At 46.1% G+C, this 13,107-nt stretch overlaps 2 protein-coding genes across 3 annotated transcripts in view; one reads left to right on the top strand and one right to left on the bottom strand.

Moving 5' to 3' along the window:
* The window catches only part of SAMD15 (sterile alpha motif domain containing 15), a 7,320-nt gene extending 3,091 nt beyond the window's left edge, over window positions 1-4,229 (top strand). For both annotated transcript variants that reach the window (XM_019552302.1, XM_019552303.1), the window contains one exon: window positions 3,844-4,229. In XM_019552302.1, the coding sequence (XP_019407847.1) occupies window positions 3,844-4,209 (366 nt within the window). In that variant the 3' untranslated portion in view covers window positions 4,210-4,229. The remainder of the gene's footprint in view (window positions 1-3,843) is intronic.
* Window positions 4,230-7,209: 2,980 nt separating this feature from the next.
* NOXRED1 (NADP dependent oxidoreductase domain containing 1) overlaps window positions 7,210-13,107 on the bottom strand; it is a 12,263-nt gene continuing 6,365 nt past the window's right edge. The window contains exons 6-7 of the mRNA XM_019552084.1: window positions 10,582-10,801; window positions 7,210-7,869 (exon numbers count right to left, since the gene is read on the bottom strand). Of these exons, the coding sequence (XP_019407629.1) occupies window positions 7,596-7,869; window positions 10,582-10,801 (494 nt within the window). The 3' untranslated portion in view covers window positions 7,210-7,595. The remainder of the gene's footprint in view (window positions 7,870-10,581; window positions 10,802-13,107) is intronic.

A 13,107-nucleotide genomic window follows, 5' to 3' on the forward strand; every position in this document is an offset into this window, starting at 1 on the left:
TTTGCATTTCTCCTTGTTAAATTGCATTCTATTGTTTTCTGCCCATTTGTCCAACCTGTCCAGGTCTGCCTGTAGTTGTTCCCTACCTTCCAGTGTGGTCAGAAAGCCTTAGCATAACTGAGTTTGCCTGCTACACTAAGGACCCCAGGTAAGGCTGCTGGGTCCACCCCAGTGCTGGTCCCAACTGCTCCTACCCACCCAGGATAACCTGCCACGTACCAGAGGGCACATCATAGGCATTCCCCAGGGACAACTAGCAGCAGCACAAGGTGTGCCACTGCTAGTTGTCCCAAGGGAACCAAATGTCCAGGCTTGTGTGGGTGCAACCAAGAAGTCCTAGTCTTTTTAGTCTTTTCTTGTGTGGAACAGTTTTGTACCACTGATGATCTTTGTTGCTTTTCTCTATCTTTCCTGGTTTTGTTGCATCCTTTTTGAGATGGGGTGACCAGAACTGAAGAGGGCCAAGAAGTTTGGATCAGCACCTAAATTTCTGGAAGCCCTAGTGTGAACTTCCAGTTTCTTCTATGTTTGCCCACCCTTAAGTGTGTATATAGGGAGAACAAGGAATCTAATTTTCCCTGGTAGAGTTACTGACTATTACTAACTGTATATGCAAAATACTCTAACTAAAGGATCAGTAAAACAGATAAGAAGAAAAGCCCGGAAGGAATTCTGACTTAGTGCTTTAGGAATGGAAAGCGCCAAGTATCATTAGAGGTTCCTTATGCCACCTCTCATGGAAAGTTCCATGGATGAAAGCAGGTTCCACACCCCACACAGGTCAGAGCTTTCAGGAGAGCTCTGAGCATGTGTGGAACATGTAGATGCTGTCCAAGAATAAAGATCTGTATTGAGATTATTGAGGGTAACTTCAAAAGCTTTAGGTGGAAGGCAATAACAGAATTGGACAGCTGCTGAAGAATTTCAGCACTTTTGTGAGTTCCTTCAAGTCCCATTTTATAAATGTGAAATAGGGGCCCAGAAAACACAGTCTGGTCAAAGTCATGTAGTCACCTGAAACAGACCCAGAAACAGAACATCAGTGTTCAGCCCCTGTATGGTGCTTCAACCACAGGGCTATCCACTATTCCTCATTTTCAAGGAATGGATGACAAACTTAAGTAATACTAATTTAAATAATAAGATTTGAACCTTTTTAAATCCCAGAAGGGGAAAATGCAGTAAAAAGGTTTCCTGGTAAGACATTAGAGACAAATAAAAGGGTTATATTTTCAATGTGCCTAATGAAAATATTTTCTAGAAGAGAAAAGCCCTTTAGAGAATAAAGAGAAGGTACAAAGAGGAGCTAATCATCCGGTTCCTGTTGATTTAAGGAAGGCTGAGTACTTAGCTGTATTTCTTTTCAAAGATACCCTGGCTGAAGTTTTCACATAGGCTGTTGGATAGAAAATGGGACAAAGGACCTCACAAATGCTGATTCCACGTGACATTGGATGAGTCTTTTAAGATAGGCCTTCCAAAAGTGGGTGCTTTAAACAAAACATTTAACTTTGTTTTGTTAGACATCTAAGCATTATTGACCTAAGGTCTAGATGGATTCATAATACATTGCAGGGGTGTAGGTTGTAGTTGTGTTGGTTTAAGGACATAGGCAGACAAGGTTCTTTGGGTGAATCTGATATCTTTTATGAGATCAACTTAAATAGTTGGGAAAAGATTTTTTCAAAGCAAGCTTTTGGGTTTAAAAACCCTTCGTCATGCTGAGGAAGTTTCAGCAGTTGGTGTGTGGTCTTGCTGGATGGAATGTGCATTACAGGTGTTTAAGTCATGGGAGGATCAGCCCTGCCAAAAATCATTTTACTAATTTGGGTGGGTAACTGAAAGCAGTAAGGGATGAATGTTTGTGCTAGGTAGGACTCTTAGTCTAGGATCACATAGAAGTATTTCTTTTTCTGTTGTGAAAAAGAGCTGCCTGACTGCATTCTTATAGACTGCAGAGTCTGTGAATTTCCCTTGAATGCATCAGAAAGCAGGGACTGTTTGTGTAGAGCCATCATAATTTGGCCTTAATTCTTTATTATTTACAGTTGCTTTCTGCTGAAGTCACAAGGTAGATGTTCAAACACTGAGCAGCATGCAAGCTGCAAGAGATAAAATCTTTCTGCTCCAGGGTGGAGTTGTGAATATTGTGTTCTTTCTGTAGTAACACACCCAAAAGTATGTGGGCCAACCTTATTCCTGCCTGGCTGAACAGTCCTAAGTCTTTAATTCTAAATGATATTTGCCTTGGGTGGTGGCATAGGGGCCAGGCCACAAACTTTCATGAGATCTATGGCAAGCAAGAGGAAGAAAGGAGAAATCATCACATAATTTTTCAAAGGGCAGCCACTAAGCTCTTATAGTCCTGGCAGATACAGCTGCACTCTGCAGATTATTTGTGCTTCTGTCTCTTACTCTTCAGATGAAGATTCCAGATATTTTACACAGTCATTAAGCTTTGTCCTGCTCCAGTCCCACTTCAGCTGTCTCTGGAATAACACGTGGCAGCTGGTTAACAATGCAGAGTCAAGATAAACTCTTGTTTGAAATAGGATTAGTAGTCAAATAGCATCTCCAATGGAATGTGCTGGAGAAATTCCTTCAGGGACCATTACAGGCTGGGGTTTGGCTTTCTGTTTCACCACTTCATGAATTTTAAAAGGAAGGATTTCAAAATGTAGAAGTTTGGAAAAGAGGGTCTATGCAGAGTGACATGCACTCCTAGGTAGTATTTTCTGAGGCCTCCAAATGACTTGGAATCCCAGTAATTTTCAGTGGAAATAAAAAATTGCACCTTTTGCAATCACATAAGACAGCTTCTTTTCTAGTAGGTACCAGGTGCAGCCTAAGTGTAGTACTGTCTGGCACTAGAGGGGCAGGATGAGGTGCTCAGTAGTAAAACATGGGGTGATTGATAATTTGGTTTATTTTCACCCTGGCCTAGACAAATAGGAAGAAAATGCCTCAGGACACCAGAATTGCCTTTATAAGTAGGGGTCTACATAAATCACTGGGGGACATGCCAATTTTCACAGGTTAATTGTGGTGTAAAGTTTCAATTCTGGGATCATTTTGTGGCAGCCCCGCCCCCCAGCACAGATTGGCAGAGAGGCCCTGAAGGGGCAGGAGGGATGAGGGGGTGGCCACTATCTTGATTGCTGGCTGCCCATCGTGTGGCCCTGCCCCTCAATGCTTATTGACAGAGAGGCCCCAAGGGAAGGAGAGGCAAGGGGGCAGCTGCCATCTTGTCTGCAGCCCTTCATGCTGCCCAGCTAGCTGGAGCCTTCCCTTCCCAGCAGTGAGGACCACTGGAGCCAGCATTTTATTTTTATTAAGTTTTTCTCTGTTGTTGATTTCGTGGATTTCTCTGTTGTTGATTTCACTGTTTCTCCAAAACTATGAATTAAGTAGGTCCCTATTGATAAATCAGGATGGCCCATTGACATTTGACAACCATAAACTTAACAAATCTTGCCAATTCTTCTGTAGTAGACAAAATAGCATGAAGTTCACTCCCCTAGAGCTGTGCTTACTCTGCAAATGCCAATAGGCATCAAAGAAACCAATCAACAGCCACTTTTGGCACTTTAGGCAGCAGATCTGACTCAAACAGATGGAATAAACCTGTGAGATTATCAGAATTTATTCTTCCACTGGCACTCTCCTAGTCTCACCTGCACTCCAGGCTCTTTGTTTGCTTCATTTCAGAGCATGAAGGGGAACTGTTATCAAATCAGAATGTGTAGGAATCCCTGTCAGCACTACTGGGCAGTAAAGAGTTTTTCTGCTTTAGCCACTGCCTCCAGGTCAGGATCCCTGATGTTCCAAATTCTTGCATTTCAGGAGATTTCAAGGCATGTGCGGGAGCTGCTGGGGATTACAGAGCCTCTCTGGAGCAGAAGCATTGCCCTCCCCTACAGGGACAACATGGGCTTGTTTCTAGAACGCAAAGCCCCAACTGGCAAGACAGCAGATGCCCTCACCTTCTCCCAGTTTGTCCATGAAGCAGGACTGAAACCGTATGCCACAACTACATCTTTGCAAAAAGCCAAAACTGATGTGAACACAGACAATCCCACCATTTCCCCATGCATCCAAGAAGCAGAAACAGAGCCACATGCTACAATTCCAGCCTCAGAAACAGATCAAGCTACTGGACAAACCAAGTCTTTTGCTGCATCTCTGGCTGTCCCATCTTCTTCATATTAAAGAAAAGGTGCTTTACTGCTCTTGTTTAGTGTGCACACTGTGCTCAGCCTTGTATAGTCTCTTCCCTGAAGAGCTTGCACATAAACACTTGTTCGTAGAGAAACGCCTTTGGGACACTGCCAGGCACCAAACTCGTCCTCAGTTCAGTGTTGTGATTCTAAAACTCCCCCACCCTCCTCCACCTGTACTTGAAAGAGTTACAAATGGCACAGTTGGTGCAAGCAGCACTGAACAGTAAGGGAGTTGAGGGCTGGACGTCAAGAATATTATAACTGAGACTGAAGAGGGAATGTTAGGAGTGAGAACTGATTTGATGGACTGGGCAGGATACTAGGGCATCACCCTTGTTTGGGAGAAAAACACTGGGCAATCGAGTGAGCCTTTTAATGTCAATCACATGTCTTACAAGTAGCACCTTCTGCACCAAAGTACTACATTGCATGTTGGTTTAGTCTTGATCCAAAGGAAAAAGTACTCCTGACTGAATCATCATCAGCAGGGATTTCTTTGAGAAACACTCCCCAACCCTCCCCAGCCAAATAATGAACAACCTAATCCCACTTAATTTGAGAGATCCAATTAAATTAAAATCCATGTGGGTTGGGACTGCAGCCATTAAAAGACCCTAAACTGCTTCAACAGAGAAAAGTCCAGCAGGTTAATTGAACTGAGGGATTAGGACAAGATGACATTTCAGTATTGGTGTATTACTCAGGTTGGCAACTGGGGGTATTTGAGAAGACCCTAGGGGTTATGTGCAGGCGGGTGGGGATGGAGCACCACCCTGCACTGCTGCACAGGCGCTGCTCGCCCAGCCGGATGCAGGGAGTAAGGAAGCTTGCACGCCGCAGCTGCCGACACTCTGCGTTCAGCTGCATGTCGCCACCCCTCCCTCCCGTGCTCCACCACCGGGGGTATACTGCTCTATGTCCAGCTGCCAGGGGTACATTGATCCAAAAAGGTTGAACCCCCTGGTTTATTAGACGACCAAGAGGTGTCAGGAACTCTCAGATGCAAACTCTGTTTTGTACTGAGGTTGCTAATCCACAGTGTTAGATTCTAAGCCGGGGCATCCAACCTTTTTTGAATGTGGGGCTGGATCACAAACTTTTTATAACCCAGTGGGCCTGTGAACCATATTCAAAGACCTCACAGGAAGTGGTATCACATCAGGACGTGATGTCGCATGACCTTTGACACCAATGAAGTTGCAGGAAGTGACAATGAAATGGGTCTAACCAGGTCAAAACTCTCCCTCTGCAGCATCTACCTCTGCCACTGTTCAGGACAGGACACTGAGCTAGATGAGCCATGGGGTGGACCAAGCATGGCACTTTTATGCTCTTATATTCTTTGGCTGAGCTTCCAAACTATGGCTGAGATTTGCAAAAAGGGGTAGATAGGCATGTTACAAAGTTGTCATAAAAGATTTAGAGCCCTCTAAATCCCATTCGTTTTAATGGAAGTTGGCCTTTGGACTCAGCTTTGAAAATCTCAGCCCAAGGTGCCAACCAAGTAAGTCAAAATATAGTTTGCATTTCTATGCAGTGGATCTATGTGGGGCTCTCCAAACATTTTACAAACATTAAATGAACCTCGGGATGAGCCCAGCCGGAGCAGCGGGGGCTCAGCTCTACTTTCCCCTACCTGTGCTGCTCAGTCCCGAGTGGCACACGGCTCCGCCGCAGCTTCTGCTGGCCGGTGTCGACCCGGGCGGGTCCGTCCCATCCGGAGCAGCACGTACCTAAGCTGGTTTCCCACGTGCTGCTGGGGGCAGAAGGAGCCCGGCCGAGTCGGCACCGGCCAGCAGAAGCGGCGGCGGAGCCGTGTGCCGCTCGGGGCTGACGGGCGCAGGTAGGGGGAAAATGCCGCTGAGCCCCTGCTGCTCCGGCCGGGCCCGTCCTGTCCCGTCCCGTCCCGTCCCGAGCGGCACACAGTCCGCCACTGCTTCTGCTGGCCGGTGCTGACCCAGCCGGGCTCCTCCCGTCCCCAGGAGCACGTGGGAGCCCGGCTTCAACCGCATGCTGCTCCAGATGCGACTGACCCAGCCGGGTCAGCACCGGCCAGGAAAAGCGGCATGCAGCTGAAGCCGGCTTCCCACGTGCTGCTGGGGACCGGAGGAGCCCGGCGGAGTCGGCACCGGCCAGCAGAAGCGGCGGCGGAGACAGGACGGGCCCGGCCGGAGCGGCAGGGGCTCAGCTGCATTCTGCCCCTGCCTGCGCCGGTCAGTCCCGAGCGGCACACGGCTCCGCCGCCGCTTCTGCTGGCCGGTGCCGACTCCGCCGGGCTCACCCCGTCCCCAGCAGCACGTGGGAGGCCGGCTTCGGCCGCATGCTGCTCCCGATGGGACAGACCCGTGTCTGCTCGGGACTGACGGGCACAGGCAGGGGAATTTGTTTTTTGTTTTTTGGGGTTTTTTTCGGGTTTTTTTTTTGCACCGGTCCTGGAAGCACTGTTATACCAGGTCAATGCATGGAGTGGATGGAGCAAGCTCCGGTTCCACCACCCAACACCAAAAAGAATGTGCTCAATATGGACCTCTGATGGAGGACGTATCAGAGACAATCACCTGCCCTGGGGAGCCCGCCTACGGCCACGGTGCTTCCCCTGCCAGGCAGGGGAAAGTGCAGCTGAGCCCCTGCCGCTCCGGCCAGGCTCCTCCTGTCCCCAGTGGCACACGCTACTCCTCTTCCCACACACTGCGTTGGTCCCTTCAGCAGCCATTAGGAAGCTGCTGAGGGGCCCGGGGAGGGACAAGGGGCGGGAATGAAAGCAAACCGTGTTCACTTTCGTTTCCCCTCGCAGCACCGCGGGCCACAGAAAATGCCTTGGCGGGCCACATGGCGGCCCACAGGCTGCATGTTGGACAAGCCTGTTCTAAGCATTTAAAGAGCAAGCAAAACTTGCCATTTTCCACTTTTTCCTTATCTTGTTTACTCTCGAGTTAAAGGACTGTTCAGTAATAGCCCTGGTCATCAGCTAACTGATTCTAGTGCATTCTTTATAACCAGCCTTAACCTGGGGCTACTAAAAGTAAAAATCAAATATCCTAAAGTAACGTGCTGTGAGATTGTTGCCATAACCTCTGCAGACTAGGGAAGACTTTCAGGTGCTTCAGAACTCTGGGGTAGGAAAGTTGCTCGATCTCCATTTAATGTGACCCTTTTTTGCAGTGGTCTGTGCCAAGGTGACAGTCAAGCCAAAGTTATTTGCTATACCAGTTTTATTCTTTCTGCAGAATCCGCACTATGGTTCCTCTAGCACATGCAAAAATGGGATGGATTTCTGCAGTGGCAAATGATAAGAAAAGGGTATTAATCTCCATAACAATTCTCTGTAGTAAAACATTTAACAAAGCAGCCCCATCCGTAGAGGCTGGTTCTACTTTACAAAGGGTCAAAATCAGTGTGAGGAACTTCCTCCAGGCTTTCTGTACCAGTCACATCCAAAGCGGTCATAATGGACATTGATTCATGACAGGTCACCATACTGGGTTCTGCTGTGGAAGGACAAAGAGACATCTCGCTGTCAGTGTGGGCTTCAAATGAGGTATGATATAGCTGGGCAAGGTGGTTCTGGAGACACACGCTCCTTGCTAGGAGCTGGCCAAAGGGAGTCTCCTTCAGTTGTACAGTTGTCAGGTCAAACCAGGGAAAGGTGCTGGGAAAAGAAAACAGGCTTTATTATTTATATATCAGCAACTGTCACCACTGTCAGCACCCAGAGGTATGATTTAACAAATAAACATTCTTTTAGCTATGCCCTTTTTCTTAGCCCTTTGACAAAAGCAACCAGATTCAGGAAGTTGGGGTCTTTGGACACCACCAGTTCAAATGAGAAGATTTTGCATGAATGGGAGCTAATGGGCTTACAACATGAAACAGTGTACCATAGGCAAGCATATTCATCATACAGGTCCAACAGCAAGGATGCCACTGCCTTGGATCTTGTAAGAACCAGCTTTTTTTGTGCTTTACCTAATCCAGTGGGATCCTGATCCTGGCTAGGGAATCTGGAAGTTTCAGTAATATGGTTAATATAACAATTATACAGAAAACAGAATTAGCAGGAACTGGATGGCTTAGGAACCAATGATGAGTTTTAGATATTTTAATTGCTAGTAAACAGTTCCAAACAATCTTTCATCTGTGGTGACCAAAAGCTGCTTTTTACCAGACAGATACTACCATAAGAAAAAGCACCCCACATGTTAGACTCCTTTGTGGTGGTCCAAGCAGAGGGGGCTGCCGTTGGGAAAGCCCTGAAGACTGTACTCCTTGCCATTCCCGAAGATGATCCCAGCAGAGTACAATCCAGGCAATGTGCTTTTCTCTGGGTAATAAACCCAGCATTCCACAGAATCAGTGTCTCTTACATTGGTAACTTCCATCCGTATTAAATTTAATTCCTTTTTTTTTTTTTTAAGGAGAATTGGTGCAAACATGGAACTTCTAGTCTACCTACACACAAAAGGTTGAAACCTAAATAGACAGTGAGACAGCTGTCCTTCTTTAGGGCACTGCCTGTGGGTTATAAGGCACTAATATTGGTTAACAAAAGGAGCTCCATATCCCCTTCTATGAATCAATCTGGGATGAACTTCGTTTTAAAAGACAGAGAAGGGAAAGGTTCTAAATAATAGAGGAAATCTACAGCAAAGGGGCCCTTTAAGCTCTTCACTGGAGTCTGGTTGCTTAGGAGTGATAAAGGAAGTTCATCCTTTCATCCAAAACCAACAATAGCTTTGTGGTGGTGTTGGCTTGTCTAGATAAGAGTGGTGATGCAGGGAGGAATTACTTCCTCCTTCAGGCTCCTACTGAGACATCCTGCTATAAAATAAGAGGGGAAAGAACAGGAAGTCTGTTCCATGATAAATGGTATAAATAAGGCAAGTCAGGCACTCCTCCCTTTTGTACAAGAACAATGTGATGTTCAAGGACATTGAAAGGCTCCACATTTCAAAATGAGAAAAGGATTTTTTTAACATGATAAGTAATTAGCTCACTGCTACCAGATAAACTCTAGGCCAAGAGCATAGTAGGATTCAAACTAGGACTGAATAGTTAGGTAGATAATGAGAACTGATGCAGTTATATTACACATACAGATTTTTATAAAGGATATTATCCTTCCTAGGTCAGTACAGAAGCCAAGCACACTAAGAGGTAAGGAAGAAAAATCCCCTATAGGCAAATTAGTCTCTATGACAGGGGCAGGCAATTATTTTGGGCAGAGGGCTGCTTACTGAGTTTTGGCAAGCCAACGAGGACCACATGATAGACAGCTGGGGCAGATAAATATTAATTTTCTAAATTTTTTTTAGGAGGCCCGTGGGCCGGATAGAATGGCCTGGCAGCTTGCATCTAGCCCCCAGGCCACATTTTGCCCACTCCTGCTCTATGAGGTTTCTTACTGCTGGCCACTGTCAGAGACAGACCTAGTTTGTTCTGGGACAATGGGCCTAGACCTGGTAGGAGCTAAAAGCCCCACCTGAAATGGCTAGAGGAAGGCCACTAAGCACAGAACTTATATCATGGGACAAAAACAAACGAGAAAACAAGAATAGGAGTATGGGCTATAAGTCAATAGCTAGGGTGTGTAGAGAGGACACCAAGCAGAGAACTCTGGTTGGCACCCACTGCCCTTTGAATGCATTTAGGGAGCCATTTGGACACCTCCCAGTAAAACTCTCCTTGAGCTCCACAGCTGTCTTCCTTTTCCTTGTCCAGGCACACCTTCGAGAAGAGTTTTACTGGATGGTGTCCAAATGGCTCCCTAAATACACTCTGGATTCTCTCCAACCAGCATCGCCTTCCTAGTCTGGTAGATGGATTCTCTGAGGCTACAGCTGGAGTCTTCAGAGACAGGAGACTGGACTACAGGGACTGCTGATCTGGCCTGGTCTCATTTTTTACGTGTCCTGCTCTTATTTAACTAGACTGCGCCAGTGCCACAAGTCCTGTGCCCCTGCATGTATCAGATTTTTATATCTAAAAGAGCTGTTCATTCTGATAAGAATAGGAGGGGCTCAGGATGAGATACCAGGATATTCATGGCATGCATTTGGACTCTGACAGCTGCCATATGCTGAGTTGTTGGTTGATGTCTATGTCTTGACAGGGTGGGCAACATTTTCAATAGCAGCTCCCATTATTTTCATAATAAGGCATTTGGGAGTCAAATCTCTTCAAGAGACACTGGAATTTGGGTCAGATTTTAAAGCTGAACCTTTCACTGATGCTTGACACTAGAGTCATATACACCATACAGTGTTTTTCTTATGACATCAGAAGAGCCCTCCTTTCAAACCAGGGGATATGACAGACACTCAGAGACCATCCAGCCATGTTTGAATTTTGACACCTTACTTACTCTTGTTGAGTCAGGGAGGCAGCATAGGTTTGGTTGACAAAGCTCCCACACACAAACAAGGGGCAAGTCTCTTGCTCCACACAGACATGGCAGGGCTCAGAAAAGCATACATTATTGAGTAACTTCAGTGTCTCCTGGTGGGACAGGTGCTGCCACTTGCAACTGTTCAGGGCTGCATAGAAAACAGCTTCCAACCACTTAGCACTGACAGTGACTTTCCCTGCACAATATACCAGAGAACAAATTACATTTACAATTGTATATGCAAATGTGAAGGAAATAGAGCTTTTACCCTTGTCTCCTGTTCAGTACCAGGAAAAGCCCCAGCAACTACAGTGGGCTTATTTACAAAGGTCAGACATAGATGAGGGTTTGGGCAAAAAGGGATTGAACAAATTCTTGGAGGAAAGGGGCATCAGTAGCTATTGAGAACAGGAGTTAGGGATACAGCCTCTGAATCAGAACTTCCTAGACCTTGAATGCTGGAGGCTGCAAGTAAGAGAGGAACCATGGAAAAAACCCTGGCCATATCCGGTTCCCTCTCCCTTTCAACATCCACTGTCTGCTGCTGTGCAACACAGGATGCTGGGCTAGATGGACCTGTAGTCAGACCCACTAAATAGCAATTCTTATATATTCTTATGAGGAGACTAGCCAATTGCCCGTCGACAACAATGGGGGGAGGGGGACAGAGGCCTGGGCCGTTCCCTGGCTCCCCTCTGCTGCTTCAGGCCAGGGCCAGGGCTGGGGCTATCACCCCTGAGGCAGCCAGTCAGAGCACAAATAAAGTGTTACAGACAGACCAAGGCTTTTATAATATTAGAATACTCAAATCTGGTACGGACCAGTAATAAAGTAATAAGTAGTGATAAGGGCAATAAGAATCCTCTAGCTCAGTGGTCTCCAAAGTGGGGTGCATGCACCCCAGGGGGTGCAGGAAGAGAATATTAGAACTCCTATTTATGTTTATTTTTTATCTAAAAAAATAAGAAAGAAATTGAGCTTTACTAATATTTAATATATGGATTGACACTGGTGCCCTCACTCGGTCCATATGTCAAATAAATAAATATACATATATTGGGGGTGCATGCTCAAAAATTTTTAATGATAGGGGTGCACAATCAAAAAAGTTTGGAGACCACTGCTCTAGCTTATTTCAGCTACAAGACTCCACTGAATATAAAGCTACTATGTAGCCACGTTCAGCAGTGCGTGTATAACTGAATTGGAACAGGATGGTTTAACAGTGGCCAACAGTACTATTTAGGACAGGAAGTTAAACAAGTAAAACCATGGAAGAAACTAGGGTAGCAGAAGACAATTCCTACATTGAAATTTAATCATGGCAGACATGCAAGAATTGACTTGTGCAGGAAGGGAGAAGGAAAGAGCTAGTAAGGACTTGGACCAGTGATTCTCAACCAGGCTGCTGTGCCTGCAGATACTTTGAATGGTGCCACAAAATGTAAAGAAATAAGTGAGGTGTGAGGAGATAAGCAGATAAAAGTGAAGACTCAGGCTTGTTCCTGCTTAACCAATTCCCCACTTCTACACTGCCTGGTCCCTCTGCAGGAGTAAGCACTATCATATATAATTTCCTTCTGAAATTGGATGCCACTCAATTCACAAACATGAAGGTGCCTCAAGTCCAATGACAAGTGCCTTGTGTCCGGAAAGTTTGACCTAAACCTTATATATGCATAGAAGGAAGGCCTCTTATCCACAGCTTGTGGCTTTACTATCTCTGCATCCTGAAGTTACTGCTAGCTCACCAAAGAAAATTACAACTCCAAAAAGAGTTAGAAAAGGCACACAATGTGCATAGCACACACGGAGAGGCCTTCTCTCCAGTAATGGTCCTGATTGTAACCATATGGCCTAGAGCACCAAGCTCTCTAAGAGATACTAGAGATGGGGTCACTTAATGCATCCATTTGCAATGCCTGACTGTTCCCCACTTACCTTAATTCAGTGCTTTGTCCAGTCTGACTTAAAATAGCTAGTGACAAGGCTTTCCACACTTTTATTATTAGGAGGTTCTGCTTTCACACTTTGCATTTCTAAACAGTTACTCAGTACTACTCAGATAGCACAGAAGGCATACAGCTGTTACTCTATACATAATCTTGTTGCTGAATTGTACTGGGGTAGGACAGAATCAGAGTACCTTTAGTTTCAGGCAACGAGACTGCTTCCAGCACCACAGGAAAATGACTAGAAAGGGAAGAAAGGTAAGCTAACCTAAAGGTAAGCGTGAGTTTTCTTCTAGGTTGGCAGACCTCCTCCAGCAGGCTTTAAACTAGGCTCGCCGGGGGAAGGGGAAGATGAGGGCGGAGAAAACATCAGACTGCCAGACCAAACAGCACCCACAACTACAGCCCAGCCCAGCCCAGCCCAACAAGCAAAGCGAACAAACAGATAAGTGATAGGGGCCAGGGTAACGCTGGGACTAGGGGGTCAGTACACACACCCACAGGAGGCCTCAGATGCCTCTACACAAACGCTCGTAGTATGGGCAACAAG

This window comes from Crocodylus porosus, unplaced genomic scaffold, assembly GCF_001723895.1.
Source record: "Crocodylus porosus isolate Cpor-Errol unplaced genomic scaffold, CroPor_comp1, whole genome shotgun sequence".
Classification (NCBI taxonomy): Eukaryota; Metazoa; Chordata; order Crocodylia; family Crocodylidae; genus Crocodylus; species Crocodylus porosus.